Source organism: Thalassophryne amazonica, chromosome 8 (genome assembly GCF_902500255.1).
Source record: "Thalassophryne amazonica chromosome 8, fThaAma1.1, whole genome shotgun sequence".
Lineage (NCBI taxonomy): Eukaryota > Metazoa > Chordata > Actinopteri > Batrachoidiformes > Batrachoididae > Thalassophryne > Thalassophryne amazonica.
Window position 1 is genome coordinate 108,972,094 of NC_047110.1, and position 16,256 is coordinate 108,988,349.

Sequence of the window (16,256 nt, forward strand, 5' to 3'; positions counted from 1 at the left end):
AACCCTGTTTGCCATTTATATTGAGCCCTTGGCTCAGGCAATTAGACAAGAGCAAGAAATAGAAGGAATAAAAATTAGAGATATAGAAAACAAAATTGGATTGTTTGCAGATGATGTGTTAATATATTTAAAACAACCAGACAAATGTTTACTTAAGCTAATGGATTTATTAAGCTATTATGGTCACCTCTCAGGTTATAAGTTGAATAATGATAAAACTCAAGTGCTTCCCATTAATTATAGCCCATCTCCATCTATGAAACAGCAATATAAATTCAAGTGGAATAAAAAGTCAATCAAATACTTGGGAATTCAAATCACCAACAACCTTACCAAGTTGTATGAAATTAACTATAGATCTTTAAATACACAAATATACCAAGACATGGTGAGATGGAACATTCATTTGCTAGATTTACAATCTAGCATTGAAACGATCAAGATGAATGTGCTGCCTAGAATTTTATATTTATTTCAATCTCTGCCAGTGCCAATACCAAGCAATCAATTCGTAGAGTGGGACAGAAAATTCTTTAGATTCATTTGGAATGGGGCCAAACCTAGAATTAAATTCTCAACACTTCAAATTCCTAAAGATGAGGGTGGATTGGCACTGCCCAATTTAGAAGAATATTTCTATGCAGCACAGCTCAAACATATCATGGTCTGGTGTGATTCAAACTACATGACAAAGTGGAAACAAATAGAAATGGGCAATGTAGACCATGTACAAGCTATGATAGCAAATAAGAAGATGTTTAAGCAAAGTGAAAATAAGTTGGACTCTATTACTAGATTCACCTTGGAGGTTTGGTTTAAATTAGTAAAGAAATGTAAAATAGAGGAAGAAATTAAAGTATTTAGCTGGATAGCTTTTGACTTAAACTTTAAAGCAGGCAGTATGAATTCTAAATTCAAGGAATGGGCAATTAAAGGATTAAACATTCTAAATAAATTTCTTAAAAAATGCCAAATTGAAAGGTTTCAAACACTACAGAAAGAATGATTTAGCATCTCGAGATTTCTATATGTACCTTCAGGTACGGGACTATTATTTAAAAGAAGTAAAGCCAAACCTCCCATGTGAAATTAATGCAATTACATAAATATTAAATGATGCATATAAAAACAAAAGTAGTAAAATCATATCAAAGTTGTATAAAGGATTGATAGTTAATAGGAGAACATCAACACTGTATATTAGAGATAAATGGGTAAAGGAGTTGCAGGAGGACATAAGTAATGACATGTGGTATAATATTTGCAAATCTCAAGTAACTACAACTAGCTCAAGAAATTGGAAAATTTACTGTTGGAAAAATTTAGTCAGATATTTTATTACACCAAAGATAAAAAAGGCATCAATATCCTTGCACCAACCCTGCTGGAGAAAGTGTGGAGAGCAGGATGTGGGACATGCACACATCTTCTGGCAGTGTCAAAACTTGTCCCAATTTTGGGAAGATGTTGGTAGTGAAATTGAAAAGGTATTTGGGTACAGTATACCAAGAACAATACTGACATTATACTTTGGGTATGTAATGGCAGCAGGGATTCAGAAAAAAGATGTATACTTATTTAAAATTTTGTTGGCAGCAGCAAAAAAAGCCATCACACGCAAATGGTACAAACAAGAACCCCTATTTGAACATGGAAAACTTTACATTTAGAACTCTCTGAAGCACTATTGCCTACATTTTGAGGGCAAAATTTTGTGAAGTAAAGCCATAGTTTTCTTTGTTTTTATCTTTGTTACAGCTTTACTTTAAAGCCAAAAGAAACAAGGCATCAGGCGAAAACATGGAGAAATGTACCTGTGTCAGGGCCAATGAACCAGGTACCTCCGGCGCCCTCTTTTGGCTGCCCTGGATCTGTTCAGTAATTCTGCCCTTCAGTATGTTTGTAAAATAACAATACTCCTCTATCATTCTGGGAGGGAGATGGTCCATGCCATCAGTCTTATAGAAATCATTATTAATGACCAATACTTCATTAATTTACTGTCAATATAAATTAATATGTTGCATAACTAGACAATTAGGTAACAATGTCAATGTCAAATGTATTTATGTAGCACATTTAATACAGAAATACTGCCCAAAGTGCTGCACACACACAAAAGATAATAATAATAATAATAATAATAATAATAATAATAATAATAATAATAATAATAAAAACACAACATGAACAAAATGACTAAGATGACATTCACAACCAAATCGGAAATTGACTAGCTTGAGTCGAAGGCCAAAGCAAACAAGTGAGTTTTTAACAAAGACTTGAAGATGTTTAAAGACGGGGCCATACGAACATTCAAAGGAAGCCCGTTCCAGAGTTGCGGAGCTGCCACTGAAAATGTACGGTCTCGGTCGTAACAGCTCAAAAACGGTTTTAATAACACAAACCCAAATCGATATTGGATTGAATCGAATCAAACTGAATCGAAATAATCAATTCTGAAACTTAAGAATTGGAATCAAATTGATTTTTGAAATTTGAATCGATACCCAACTCTACTTTTAACTGGGGAAATTTCAACATAATGTCATGGAGTGAAAACTGGGATGATCTCTGTCTTGGTCGTGCTTTACTGTTTGCGCAGTCGCAGTCGCCACTGGTTCTTTTTTGTTTGTTGTTGTTTTTTCAATACTGATAAGTCCTCTGTGTGTGTGTGTGTGTGTGTGTGTGTGTGTGTGTGTGTGTGTGTGTGTGTGTGTGTGTGTGTGTGTGTGTGTGTGTTTGATTGTTTTCTTTGTTTTTTTTTTATTTTTCCATTGTTCTGGTTTTTTTTTTTGGGAGGGGGTATATATACTTATACTGTCCAATAAAATACATGCATGAAAAAAATTAATTTAACAAATAGCTGCACTGGGGTTTAAAAGTAAAGTTTAAGCAAATGACAGTTTTATTCATTATGAGCTGTTTTTTTTATTTATTTTTAAAAATAAGTACCATTGCTGTCAGTAATTGAATGATTTGATTGAGCCTCCAATAGAAGAGAATTATTATGTATTTTAGTTAAATTGTTTTTCTATTTAAGCTGAATTTCTCTTGTCTTAATTCTATAATAATAATGATTAGTGTTTAAGGATAACTTTTAATCTATTTTGGTATATACCTAACTATATCCTAGATGTAGATGGTTTATACTTTTAATTTTATCCACTATAATTGAAAGCCGTATTCATAGTGATGGTTTTTTCCTGTTTTTGCAGCCTGATGGTATTAACATTACATTGTATATTTTGTGATATTGGTTCCTATTTTCAAGAACAAGGGTGATGTGCAGAGCTGCAGTAACTACAGAGGCATAAAGCTGATCAGCCACAGCATGAAGTTATGGGAAAGAGTAGTAGAAGCTAGGCTTAGAAAACAGGTGAAGATCTGTGAGCAGCAATATGGTTTCATGCCAAGAAAGAGCACTACAGATGCAATGTTTGCTCTGAGAATACTGTTGGAAAAGTACAGAGAAGGACAGAAAGAGTTACATTTTGTGTTTGTGGACTTAGAAAAAGCTTATGATAGGGTGCCAAGAGAAGAGCTGTGGTATTGTATGAAGACGTCTGGAGTGGCAGAGAAGTATGTTAGGGTAGTGCAGGACATGTACAAGAATAGTGTGACAGCGGTGAGATGTGCAGTCGGAATGACAGACTCATTCAAGGTGGAGGTGGGATTACACCAAGGATCAGCTCTGAGTCCTTTCTTGTTTGCAGTGGTGATGGACAGGTTGACGGATGAGATCAGACAGGAGTCCCCATGGACTATGATGTTTGCAGATGACATTGTGATCTGTAGTGAGAGTAGAGAGCAAGTTGAGTCTAGTCTGGAGAGGTTGAGATATGCTTTGGAGAGAAGGGGAACGAAAGTCAGTAGAAGCAAGACTGAGTACATGTGTGTGAATGAGAGGGAGCCCAGTGGAATAGTGCAGTTACAAGGAGTAGAAGTGGTGAAAGTAGATGAGTTTAAATATTTGGGGTCAACTGTTCAAAGTAATGGAGAGTGTGGTAGAGAGGTGAAGAAGAGAGTGCAGGCAGGGTGGAGTGGGAGGAGAAAGGTGGCAGGAGTGATTTGTGACCGAAGAATATCAGCAAGAGTGAAGGGGAAAATTTACAAAACAGTAGTGAGACCAGCTATGTTGTATGGTTTAGAGACAGTGGCACTAACAAAAAGACAGGAGGCAGAGCTGGAGGTGGCAGAACTGAAGATGTTGAGATTCTCTTTGGGAGTGACAAGAATGGACAAGATTAGGAATGAACATATCAGAGGGACAGCTCAGGTGGGACGGTTTGGAGACAAAGTCAGAGAGGCGAGATTGAGATGGTTTGGACATGTGCAGAGGAGGGACCCAGGGTATATAGGGAGAAGGATGCTGAGGATGGAGCCACCAGGCAGAAGGAGAAGAGGGAGACCAAAGAGGAGGTTCATGGATGTGCTGAGAGAGGACATGCAGGTGGTTGGTGTGACAGAGGAAGATACAGAGGACAGGGTGAGATGGAAACGATTGATCTGCTGTGGCGACCCCTAACGGGAACAGCCGAAAGACAAAGAAGAAGAAGAAGAAAGTATATTTTGTGATATTATTTTTCTTAATCACTTTTACACCTGTTTCTCTTTAATCGCCGTATTTTGCAAAGGAAGTGTTTTTTTTTATATTATCCTCAGAAATTTAATACAAGTACGAATATGTTTATATGTTTTTTATTGGCGAATAATTCAATGAATACTTATCAAATCCCATAATTTAACCATTAAATCTCACATTTGGCTGTATTGAAACACTGTCAGTGATTCTAGAGGACAGGAAGGAGATTTAATCAGCTGAAGTAATAGTATTTCTACATATTTGTACACACAGTAACTCCAGTGAGTGACTATTTTAACATTTCTTTTTTTCCCACTGACAGGTTGAAGCCGCCATCACACGCTTGCTTCCTTCCCTCAACAATAATCCGGTGGGGGTGGAGGGTTTAAGGATCTTCCTGCTTCTCAACGAGCTTCTGTACATGATCCAAAAACACAGACCGTGCACGAAGCTCGCCGAGGCCGTCGCCGCCGCCATTGTAAAACTGCCTGCCGAATGTCTCCACGTCATAGGTATTGTCATCTGAAGGGGGATGGAACTGGATTACTGTGATTATAGTTGTTTTTTTTTGGGGGGGGGGGGGGGGGGGGTCTGACAGTTAAATCCAAAATATAGATATCAAAGTAAACAATGTGCAGCTTCAGATGATGAAGGCGGCTTCATCGATGCTCCAGAAAAGCAGCAGCTGCAGTGGGTTAGTGTCAGTCTGTGTGTATTTACTGTATAACCACACCCACACAGAGGGCGTGGCCATCAGCAGCTCCTTTTCATTTAAAGAAACAGGTTCACAAACAGGTTAGTCATAGCAACCTAAAACAGACATGCTGTGCCGTGCAGGGGACTGGTGGGCGTCACTGACCTCGTACACGATGGTTAAACATGTCACCGTGTGGAAACGAGTCCTTTCGGTGAACCTGTCCAATCATCCTGTGCCGCGCAACTCAAGGACGAACAACCTGCTTCTGCTCCTGCAAAATATGCACCACGTAAGTCAATAAAGATTGTTTTTCACAGTCAAATTCAAACAGCGCTAAATATAATATATTCTCTACTTGTTTTAAAAGGCCAACAGCAGGATTCCTGGTCCTCGGAGAATACCAGAAAGTTCTTTTTGTTTGAAGCTCAGTGGCGACTTTGTTGAAGATGAAGTGCGCTACTGGCGTTTAATGACACACAACAAGGTAACAAAAAATAAGAATAGGATTGTCTTGGTTTGAGAGTACTATGAGTGAGTGAATAGACAGACAACTATAAAGCTGAGACAAAAAGAACTTCATGGAATAGAAGAATAAGTTGATGAATGGGTCCATCCCTCCCAGGTTCCCAATATGAGAACTCACACATTAAAAAAGGACAAATTGATTAAAATTTGGGGAACTGTGATGCACCCATGATTCTTAATTGGAGTAAGCGGTTGAAGATGAGTGAGTGAATGAGTAAGTGAGTGAAAGGGTGTTTTTGTTATGTAATATTCCATATGCCTATCTGCCACCTGCTGGACATGTCTGACATTGTTACAGAGAATTATCTTACCATCATCATCATCATTGTGCGTGATAGAAAATAGGAGCAGGAGTAGTTGAAGTTGCATATATCTTGAAATTAACTGTTCCAGTCCTTTCTCAGATGTTGATCTGGTGGACACCAAAGCCAACACTTAGTGTTTAAATAAAAGGCCAAAAAGTCCCCATTTTGCATGAAGGATTTCTTGAAATTCTCCGTCTTCTGCCCTTTTTGTGATTCTGCCACAAAAGTTGATGATTTCTAGCATCCAAAATGTCATTTTTAAAAAAGGTCTTTAATGACATTGCAGAAGTAATAAGTAATGGGGATAATTTAATCAGTGGGATTCGAACCAGGTTAACAGAGGGCTTGACATAGTAGAAAAATAATTCATTTTTGACTTCACGAAATGGAAATGATTGTGGAAATCTAAAACCTTTTAAAGTGCAAAATAGAACATTTTGAAGCATTTGATTGTGATAAAAATGTGAAGGTTATCTGACATTTTGAGACACATGAAGCGGGTGGAGTTGGAAACGTTTGAAATGCTCTGATTTCTTTATTTATGTGAGATGACACTTTGGGTCTTGGAGGAAATACAAACGCTAATGAAGTTCCTCTTGCTCCTGATACTGTGTCCATTTATGCAGGAAGGGAAAAAAAAATCTTATAAATATTTGGGGACATGATACAGTGTTAACTGACAACATGATTTTGGAGGGCGTCATGGTTTTATCATCGGCACGACCCATCCATGATTAGCATCCTGACGTTTCATTAGCAGCCAGATAAAATCATGTTTTTATTAATCATTATAATCACTTATATGACACAAGCATCAAAGAAAGAACATTGTGTCACTGTGAGTTTTTCCTCCGTTCTATCTAGTCCTGGGTCTTCCCTGGGGTCCATTCTCCGTCGACTGAACCAAAGTTCGATTGATTTGTTTCAGTAAAATGTGTCACAGTGACATTTCTGAATTGATAATTATCTTGCTAGCATCTCTGTAATAGGTCTTGTAAATCACATCAGATATATTGTATAAGCTGGAAACAAAAACGTAAAAAAAAAAAATTTAAGTGTTTATTTCTTGCTAACTTTTACAAAATGCCATCCGTGTTATGGCCCGGTCACACGTATACGACGATTTCTGAATGAAAGGAAAAAGTAAAAAAAAAAAAAAAAAAATCACAAATCGTCAAGAAAAGGTGGACAAATAACCTTTTGACTTTTCCCATCACTGAATAGAGTACGAATCAAGAGCGCGAAAGAGACAAAAGAGGAACAAAACAAAACTGAAGCTTACGTTGATCGCCACGCTTTTAAAAAAAATGTGCCTGGAGCCACTGCTGGATCAGTGTGTGTCTGCATCCTGCTCTGTGTTCCAGGACTGAGCGCCAGGACAGAGCTCTGTAGCGCCTGAGTCCTGGAGAAGCTGCAAACAGAAGCTTGTGATCCGACTCACTGTGCGCATGTCAGTGAATCCACCTGCTCTGGTTCCTTGTCCAGAACAAAAGAGGGATCATCTCCATCATCATCAGAATCCTCAGTGTCTGGTTCAGACTGACAACACGCAGTGCGCTCTGTCTAGCTCAAATTAAAAACAAAACAAAAAAAAAACTGAAGTGTTTGCTCAACATTCATAAGATGCCTCATTTTTACAAACAAACAAAAAAAAAAAAACCACCACACTAACCACACATGCTAAATCACCAAAATAACACACTCCAAACATGCCAAATATTTCTCAAATCTCTCAAATACCAAAACTCTAATCGCTGTTTGTACACCCGAAATGCGCACGTACTCAGCGTTTTTCGCGTGTCCTTGTGTTCGTAGATTTGCTTGCAGGTGCGTATGTTTGCTTTTAATGTATGTGTTCTGTTGTTGGTAGCCGTTGCCACACTCCTGCCTGTGTTTTTTTGTTTTTTGGGGGGGTTTTTTGCGTTGTAGAAATGCACTCCATTCTCAAAACGGTAAAGCAAACGGCACTCAGGTTTCCAGATGTACAGCAGGATGCACCGCTTCTTTGTCAGGGCTGGGAACATCAGATCGCAAAGTTCAGAGTCCTTCTGTGTCTCTCCCCCAAAAAAGAGAAAATATTGCCATTTAAACTCAAGCAAACTTAAAAACTGTCCATCTCTTGTTTCAGCACTGAGAGCGAGAGAGAGAGAGAGAGAGAGAGAGAGAGAGAGAGAGAGAGAGAGAGAGAGAGAGAGAGAGAGAGAGAGAGAGACCGACCTTTTTTGCCTTTTTTTTCAAAACCCTGGTGTTTCTGATCACCGATCAAAGCTGTTCACACTCGAATGTCTGTTGCTGTTGATGCTCAAAGTCACGCTTCTGTAAACTGCCACCTGGTTTGCACAAACTGAGGCGCACTTCACTCTGAGAGATCACCGCAGACGACACAAAATATTATTACGTCGTGACGGCCCTCGGCTCCATGGCAACGAGGCTGATCTCCTCCTCAAAACCTTTGAACTGTCAGACTGAAAGGCCCAGCAGGCTCTTCTTTCTGCACAGGCTGGAGGACAGAAAGCCCTTCAGAGTTAATGGACAGAATGCTGCAGCTCCCGACAGAACACCGGCCGCTGCGTTCAAGTACCATCGAACATTACACGACTCTTTTGTTGTTTCAACCTCAGCAATTGCTTGTGGCAGGAGCATGGTTTTCATTTTATTTTGGTAAAATAATTCATTGTATCCACACAAAAGATTAATTCTGGCCTATATAAGGTGCCAACTTGGATGACTTTTTTCCAACCAATCAACATACATCACATGTTTGAATTTAAATTACCGCTACTGTAACTTAAACAGTTTTATTGCTGTACAACTGACTTTTATTATGTTTTGTAAAAATGTGAGATCATACAGTAATGTACTTTGTTTTTTTTAAGGCTATAAAGGACAAGCCGCTTATCCTCGGCAGCTTCCCATTTGTAATGGACCTGCAAACAAAGAAACAGGTTTTTGACATCAACACTTTGTACACAATGGCAAGTATTCAGCTTTTTTGATTCCATTTTAGTTTCAATTTGACAAACTAAATGCATAGCAATAAGATTTTATTATATTTTATTTATTTATTGCATGTTACGAACACTCACTCATCACTCATCTTCAACCGCTTATCCAGGATAGGGTCGCAGGAGTAACAGCTCCAGCAGGGGACCTCAGACTTCCCTTTCCCAGGCCACATGTACCACCTCTGACTGGGGGATCCTGTGAAGATATAATTTCTCCACCTAGTCCTGGGTCTTCCCTGGGGTCTCCTCCCAGCTGGATGTGCCTGGAACACCTTCCTAGGGAGGCACCCAGGAGGCATCCTTACCAGATGCCCGAACCACCTCAGCTGGCTTCTTTCAACGTGAAGGAGCAGCGGCTCTATTCCAAGATCCTCACGGATGACTGAGCTTCTCACCTTATCTCTAAGGGAGACACCAGCCACCATCCCGAGGAAGCCAACCCTCAAGCCCATAGGTGAGAGTAGGAACAAAGACTGACCAGTATATGGAGAGCTTTGCCTTTTAGCTCAGCTCCCTTTTCGTCACAACAGTACAATAAAGCGAATGCAACACCGCCCCTGCTGCACCGATTCTCTAGCCAATCTCACACCCCATTGTCCCCTCACTTGTGAACAAGACCCTGAGGTACTTTAACCCCGTCACTTGGGGTAAGACCTCATTCCCTACCCAGAGTAGGCAGTCCATTGGTTTCCTGCTGAGAACCATGGCCTCAGATTTAGAGGTGCTGAGCCTCATCCCAGCCGCTTCACACTCAGCTGTGAACCAATCTAGTGAGTGTTGGAGGTCACAGGCCAAAATACAGGATTTATAGGATATAGAATTTAAATACAGGCCTTTCTTTCACCAAAACATCAAATCTAGACTTGCTTCTCAGATATACCTTCTGGCAAATTGTAGCTGAACTTTCAGGTCTTGTTTTTAATAAAATCTTCCTCTATACCTCTTCATCATGAAGCTGTATAATTGGGGATAAAAAAATCCAAAACATGCACTGTGCACAATTTCTCCAGTCACAGCCACAGAAGCCTATAACTTCTTCTGGGTTGTCTGGGTGTCTTGGTGGCTTTCCTCACTCTTCTCCTTGCACAGTCACTCAGTTTTTGAGAACCGCTGACTCCACACAGATTTACCATAGTGTCATATAGTGACATATTCAGTGACTTGGAAATGTTCATGTATCCATCCCCTGTCTTGTCTGAAGAAAACTGGCAATAAAACTGATTATTTACAGGTATTATATCAAAGGGGCTGATTACTTTGCAACCCATCATCTTAACTTTTATACAACCCCAATTCCATTGAAGTTGGGATGTTGTGTAAAATGTAAATAAAAACAGAATACAATCATTTGCAAATCCTCTTCAACCTATATTCAATTGAATACACCACAAAGACAAGATATTTAATATTCAAACTGATAAACTTTATTGTTTTTGTGCAAATATTTGCTCATTTTGAAATGGATGCCTGCAACACATTTCCAAAAAGCTGGGACAGTGGTATGTTTACCACTGTGTTACATCACCTTTCCTTCTAACAACACTCAATAAGTGTTTGGGAACTGAGGACACTAATTGTTGATGCTTTGTAGGTGGAATTCTTTCCCATTCTTGCTTGATGTACGACTTCAGTTGTTCAACAGTCCGGGGTCTCTGTTGTCGTATTTTGCGCTTCATAATGCGCCACACATTTTCAATGTGCGACAGGTCTGGACTGCAGGCAGGTCAGTCTAGTACCCGCACTCTTTTACTACGAAGCCACGCTGTTGTAACACGTGCAGAATGTGGCTTGGCATTGTCTTGCTGAAATAAGCAGGGACGTCCCTGAAAAAGACGTTGCTTGGATGGCAGCATGTGTTGCTCCAAAACCTGGATGTACCTTTCAGCATTGATGGTGCCATCACAGATGTGTAAGTTGTCCATGCCATGGGCACTAACACACCCCCATACCATCACAGATGCGACCTTTTGAACTTAGCGCTGGTAACAATCTGCATGGTCTTTTTCCTCTTTTGTCTGGAGGACACGAAGTCCATGATTTCCAAAAACAATTTGAAATGTAGACTCATCAGACCACAGCACACTTTTCCACTTTGCGTCTGTCCATTTCAAATGAGCTCGGGCCCAGAGAAGGTGGAGGCGTTTCTGGATGTTGTTGATGTATGGCTTTCACTTTGCATGGTAGAGTTTTAACTTGCACTTGTAGATGTAGCGATGAACTGTGTTAGCTGACGATGGTTTTCTGAAGTGTTCCTGAGCCCACGCAGTAAGATCCTTTACACAATGATGTCGGTTTTTAATGCTGTGCCGCCTGAGGGATCGAAGGTCACCGGCATTCAATGTTGGTTTCGGCCTTGCCGCTTACATGTAGAAAGTTCTCCAGATTCTCTGAATCTTCTGATTATATTATGGACTGTAGATGATGGAATCCCTAAATTCCTTGCAATTGAATGTTGTGAAACATTGTTCTTAAAATGTTGGGCTATTTTTTCACGCAGTTGTTCACTAAGTGGTTTGCTTTTTCACAAATTTATGACTTTATAATCTCAGATGAATTGTCTCAAATGAATTGAAACACAGAATTTCAGAGGTCTTTGTACAAACATTTGCACTGGCCTCTAAATGAACCTGTTGGTGAATTGGTGTCACAGATGGGCCACCAGGTGAATCCTAAGAACCAGATGATGTGGTGTTGGGCACATGGATGGAGAACCTTGCTGATGGCTGCACATCTGGGTTACACACTCAATATGGATTTCTTTAAACTGAAGCTGGGGCGTGCATCACTTCTGAAAGACGCCTTCAAACAACTGGCTGCTGCAAACCTGACTGTCCTCAAGAACAACCTCCTAGTAAATCCAGAGTGTTTTTCCTTGTGATCAAGTTGTTGCTGGTCAAACAGTTGTCATAAGGTAACAGAAAATTCTTTATTTGTGCTTTTCTGTTGCTCAGGTGCTTTTTGATGAAAGCCCACATATCACACAGGTCTACAAAAAAGACTTTTTTCACCACTTCTTTCTGAACATGATAAAAGAAAAATCTGAGATGTTTATGTTCAACGACTCCAGAACATTGGTTTGGTTCCCCAGCAGAGTAAGAATTTAAATCTTCATGCAAATAATCAAAACCTCACTGATGATCATATCAATCAGTCATGAAGAACATGAAATATCCAGATCATTGACAAGCAATATAATATCATCAATAGGAGGCAACAGAGGAGGACAGAAAGAACTACTTCCTGTTTGGGCTGGTGTGTGGATTGGCCTTGTACAACAAGTGTATCATAGACTTGCGGTTCCCCATGGCTCTCTTCAAGAAGCTGGTCAACGTGGAACCTTCACTAGAGGACATGATCGAATTCAGACCAGATATTGGAAAGTACGCACAAACACCGTTGAATTCAAACTTTCAAATATCTGGTCGTTGGACAGTGTGACGCTGAGGTTTTCCGTCCTGCTTTCAGGAGTCTGCAGTACATCGTGGACTATGAGGACGATGACTTGGAGAATCTCTACATGAATTTTGTGGTGAGTTTCTTGGCGAAATGAGGCACAATGCTGGTGGGACGTGTCATAAAACTTCAAGTTTAATTTGAATTAAAGACTGTAAAAAAATGTATAAATGTAATGAGGACATATAATGAGGATAAAGTGATTAGAATTTAGTTAATTTTGATACACCACAAACTGTCAATTCAGGATAATAAAATACACATTCTTTTAAAAATCTAATCCATTTGTAGCGAAGGCTATGAATTTTCATGATTTCACTAAGATGAATGTATGTACTGCTTCATCACTGTATGACTGACTTGCATTAGTTTACAATGTTCGCAAACATTTACAGACTAACTGGATAAAGGCGGTGAATCTATGGAGTTAAATTTGTCACATTAATGTCTCAGTATTGCGTAACTGAGCAAAGTGATGAATGTGTGTAATCGGTGATCCACAAATGCTGAATCACACTTTACATACAGAATTTTCAGTTTTGCAAATGCCTTTTTTTTACAAATGAAAACAAACAAACAATATATTTACAAATACACATTTATTTGTAAAAACCAACACACAAGTTACAAATCAGAAATTTCTGTTAGTGGATCGCAAAGCACATGTACAAATCAAGGGATATTTGTAAATTCTAACCTTATCTCTAAGGGAGACGCCAGCCACACTCCTAAGGAAGCCCATTTCAGCTGCTTGTATCCGCGATCTAGTTCTTTCAGTCATGACCCAACCCTCATGACCATAGGTGAGATTAGGAATGAAGACTGACCAGTAGATCAAGAGCTTCGCCTTTTCACTCAGCTCCCTTTTTGTCACAACAGTACAGTAGAGCAAATTCAACAACGCCCCTGCTGCGCCGATTCTCCGGACAATCTCACACCCCATTGTCCCCTCACTTGTGAACAAGACCCTGAGGTCTCCCTCTGTGCATTTGCAAGTATTAATAAGACAAATTTAACTCCATACGACTCCACAAAATGGAGCTAAAGAGTAAAGATTTTACTACATTGGAAGGAAGAAAGTCTGGACTATGTGCACATAATTTACTGTGGAATCAGGTTTTTTAAGACAAATTAATCTTGCACATCAGACAAATGATTTTCATGTTAATTAACTGATTTATAATGGGACATTCCCTGCATTTTTACTCCCTATATCAGATTCCTTGGGATGACACAGAAGTGGACCTTGATCCCCAAAACCCTGAAAAGCCAGTGACAAGTCAAAACAAGTAAGAATGTGGTAGTTAGAGCTCATTTCTCATTTTTAAAAAAAATATCTATAATTTCCTCCCGGGTAATTGTTTCAGCTCTAATCCAGATGAACATCTCTCCCACTTGTACTGTCCAATCTGCCCAACAGGGAGGAGTTTGTGGATGCGTATGTGAATTACGTCTTCAGCAGCTCAGTGGAGAGTCTCTTTCAGGAGTTCAGACGTGGGTTCTTCCAGGTCTGTGATCAGGATTTGGTGAACTTGTTCCGGCCGGAGGAGCTGAAGGGAGTGCTGGTTGGAAAAGACGTCTACGAGTGGACAAAGCTGAAGCAGGTACATGTCGTCACAACGGCTTCTTTATATCTGATTTAAAAACATCTTCACGAACTGCGATAATGTTTCCAATTAGAGTACGGTCTACAGTGGTAGGTATTATGATGGCCACCCCACCATACAGATGTTTTGGGAGGTTTTTGAAGAACTGACTGAAGATCAGAGGAAAGATTTTCTTCGTGAGTACATCAACTTCTGATAGCAATGTTTTAAAATGTTACCAGGTTTTAATCCCCCACTGATCTCTTTCAGATTTTGTGACTGGCTTTAAGAAGGTTCCCATTTTCGGGATGGAGCAGGTCAAGATGGAGGTTCGAGATCGAGATCAGGCAGTCTTTGGTTGCTCCAATGATCAGCACTTCCCTGAGTCACTGACTTGTTACTCCATTCTGGATCTGCCCTTGTACTCAAACAAGGAGATCATGCGTGACAGACTGACGGAGGCCCTGATGTCCGAAAGTGGGTTCAACTGATGGTGGCAGGTCAAACCGGTGCAGCTGCAGGCAAATACTTTGATTTATAAGTACTACGTAGTAGTACCCGTGGACATAAAGACATTAACAGCTACACCAGTCTGACATTTGACACAGATGACCTTCACCCAAATGACTGACCTCTGGCTGACCTTGGAGGGGCAATTCTGGAATTCAGTGTGTAACACATTTTGTCCAAATCAGGTTGAAAAAAATTCTAATTCCTTGACCTTCACCAAAATTGCTTCATGAGGCCAATGCAGGTCAGCCTTCATTGGCCTCATGACCTTGACCCTAATGTTTGTTGTCCTTTGCCATATTTGCCATTGCTGGGCAATTCCGGAATGTACCTCCAGATTTAGGGCAAATCGGAGTGAAAATTTAAAGTTTGGCCCAGTCTGCCCAACAGATGGTTAAATTTGATCTCATCTAGACATTTCTAGAACACATGTATCTGTGGACGCCAAATTTGGTTGACATTGGATTGGAGAAATAAAAAAGTTTCATTTTGACCTTTGTCTCTAATGGCCTTGATCTTTGCCAAAACAACCCATTGAAGTGGAATTCAAGGGTTGATTCATGGATGGCGATTCGTGCAATTCATCAATGAAGAACAACCTTCATTCACATGCCACATTTGATGGAGATCAGCCAAAGGCCCTTGGAGGAAGTAGGGGAATGAACACCCAAACGCTGAAGAAGCTATAACATAATTTTTAAATACATATCATTTTTACGTTTGCGCTGTCATCTTCAGATGATTCAGAATTCTTCTGCTGGGGTGTTAATCATAACACTTTTTTTGTAATGTTTAGGGCCGGGGTTTTCAAAGTGTGAGAGAGTGAGCCCCCCCGAGAACAAATGAATAGCTGCACCCCCACTGACACACATACACACAATTTCAACATTTTTGTGTGTTTCTTTTATTCTTTTACACATGTTAAACACATTTTAAATATATTTATGTTTTAAGGAACTAAACATTTTAAACATTTTTAAAGAACTTTCTATTTTTACCTTTTGTCATATTTTAAACATTTTTTTAACACTTAAACATCTCTGTGTGTTTTTAAAGGTCTTTGCCATAACTAACACATTTTAACATAAATAAGGTTATAACTTTTATACATATTTAGTCTCACCTAGGGCTGCAACAAACGATTATTTGGATCATCGATGAATCTGATGGGGTTTAGACACGATTAATCGATTAATTGGATTAGCGGGGAATTTTTTTTAAATGTGCCAGGGAAACAGTTTTTCTCTCCTTCCATCACTTTATTTAACAACAGAACATTATTTGAAAACTTAAAATACTTGAAAATCAACAAATCTTCAAATGTCCCTTGGCTGTTGAAATATATATTAATAGTTTATAATAAAAAACAAAAATAATTATTTCAAATGGCATTGCTTTATCAAAGTGCTGAGTTGCCATAAAACAACATCAAAAAATATAAATGTTATAAAATATATGGTGAAAAAAGAGGTATTTTTGTTGCTGCAAATGAGCAATTAGCATAACCAGTTAACCATAAAACCTAAATCAAAAACTGTAGCCTGACTCATTATATGTGCAACATTCTCTGTATAACTTGTAAACTATGTG

At 39.3% G+C, this 16,256-nt stretch overlaps 1 protein-coding gene across 1 annotated transcript in view; it reads left to right on the forward strand.

Moving 5' to 3' along the window:
- herc5.1 (HECT and RLD domain containing E3 ubiquitin protein ligase 5.1) overlaps positions 1-15,480 on the forward strand; it is a 39,441-nt gene extending 23,961 nt beyond the window's left edge. Inside the window, exons 12-24 of the mRNA XM_034177225.1 lie at positions 4,908-5,097; positions 5,423-5,571; positions 5,650-5,766; positions 8,989-9,098; positions 9,465-9,485; positions 11,860-11,968; positions 12,069-12,209; positions 12,325-12,497; positions 12,583-12,646; positions 13,789-13,859; positions 13,991-14,174; positions 14,251-14,353; positions 14,427-15,480. Coding sequence (XP_034033116.1) covers positions 4,908-5,097; positions 5,423-5,571; positions 5,650-5,766; positions 8,989-9,098; positions 9,465-9,485; positions 11,860-11,968; positions 12,069-12,209; positions 12,325-12,497; positions 12,583-12,646; positions 13,789-13,859; positions 13,991-14,174; positions 14,251-14,353; positions 14,427-14,647 — 1,653 coding nt within the window. The 3' untranslated portion in view covers positions 14,648-15,480. The remainder of the gene's footprint in view (positions 1-4,907; positions 5,098-5,422; positions 5,572-5,649; positions 5,767-8,988; positions 9,099-9,464; positions 9,486-11,859; positions 11,969-12,068; positions 12,210-12,324; positions 12,498-12,582; positions 12,647-13,788; positions 13,860-13,990; positions 14,175-14,250; positions 14,354-14,426) is intronic.
- The last annotated feature ends 776 nt before the right edge of the window (positions 15,481-16,256 follow it).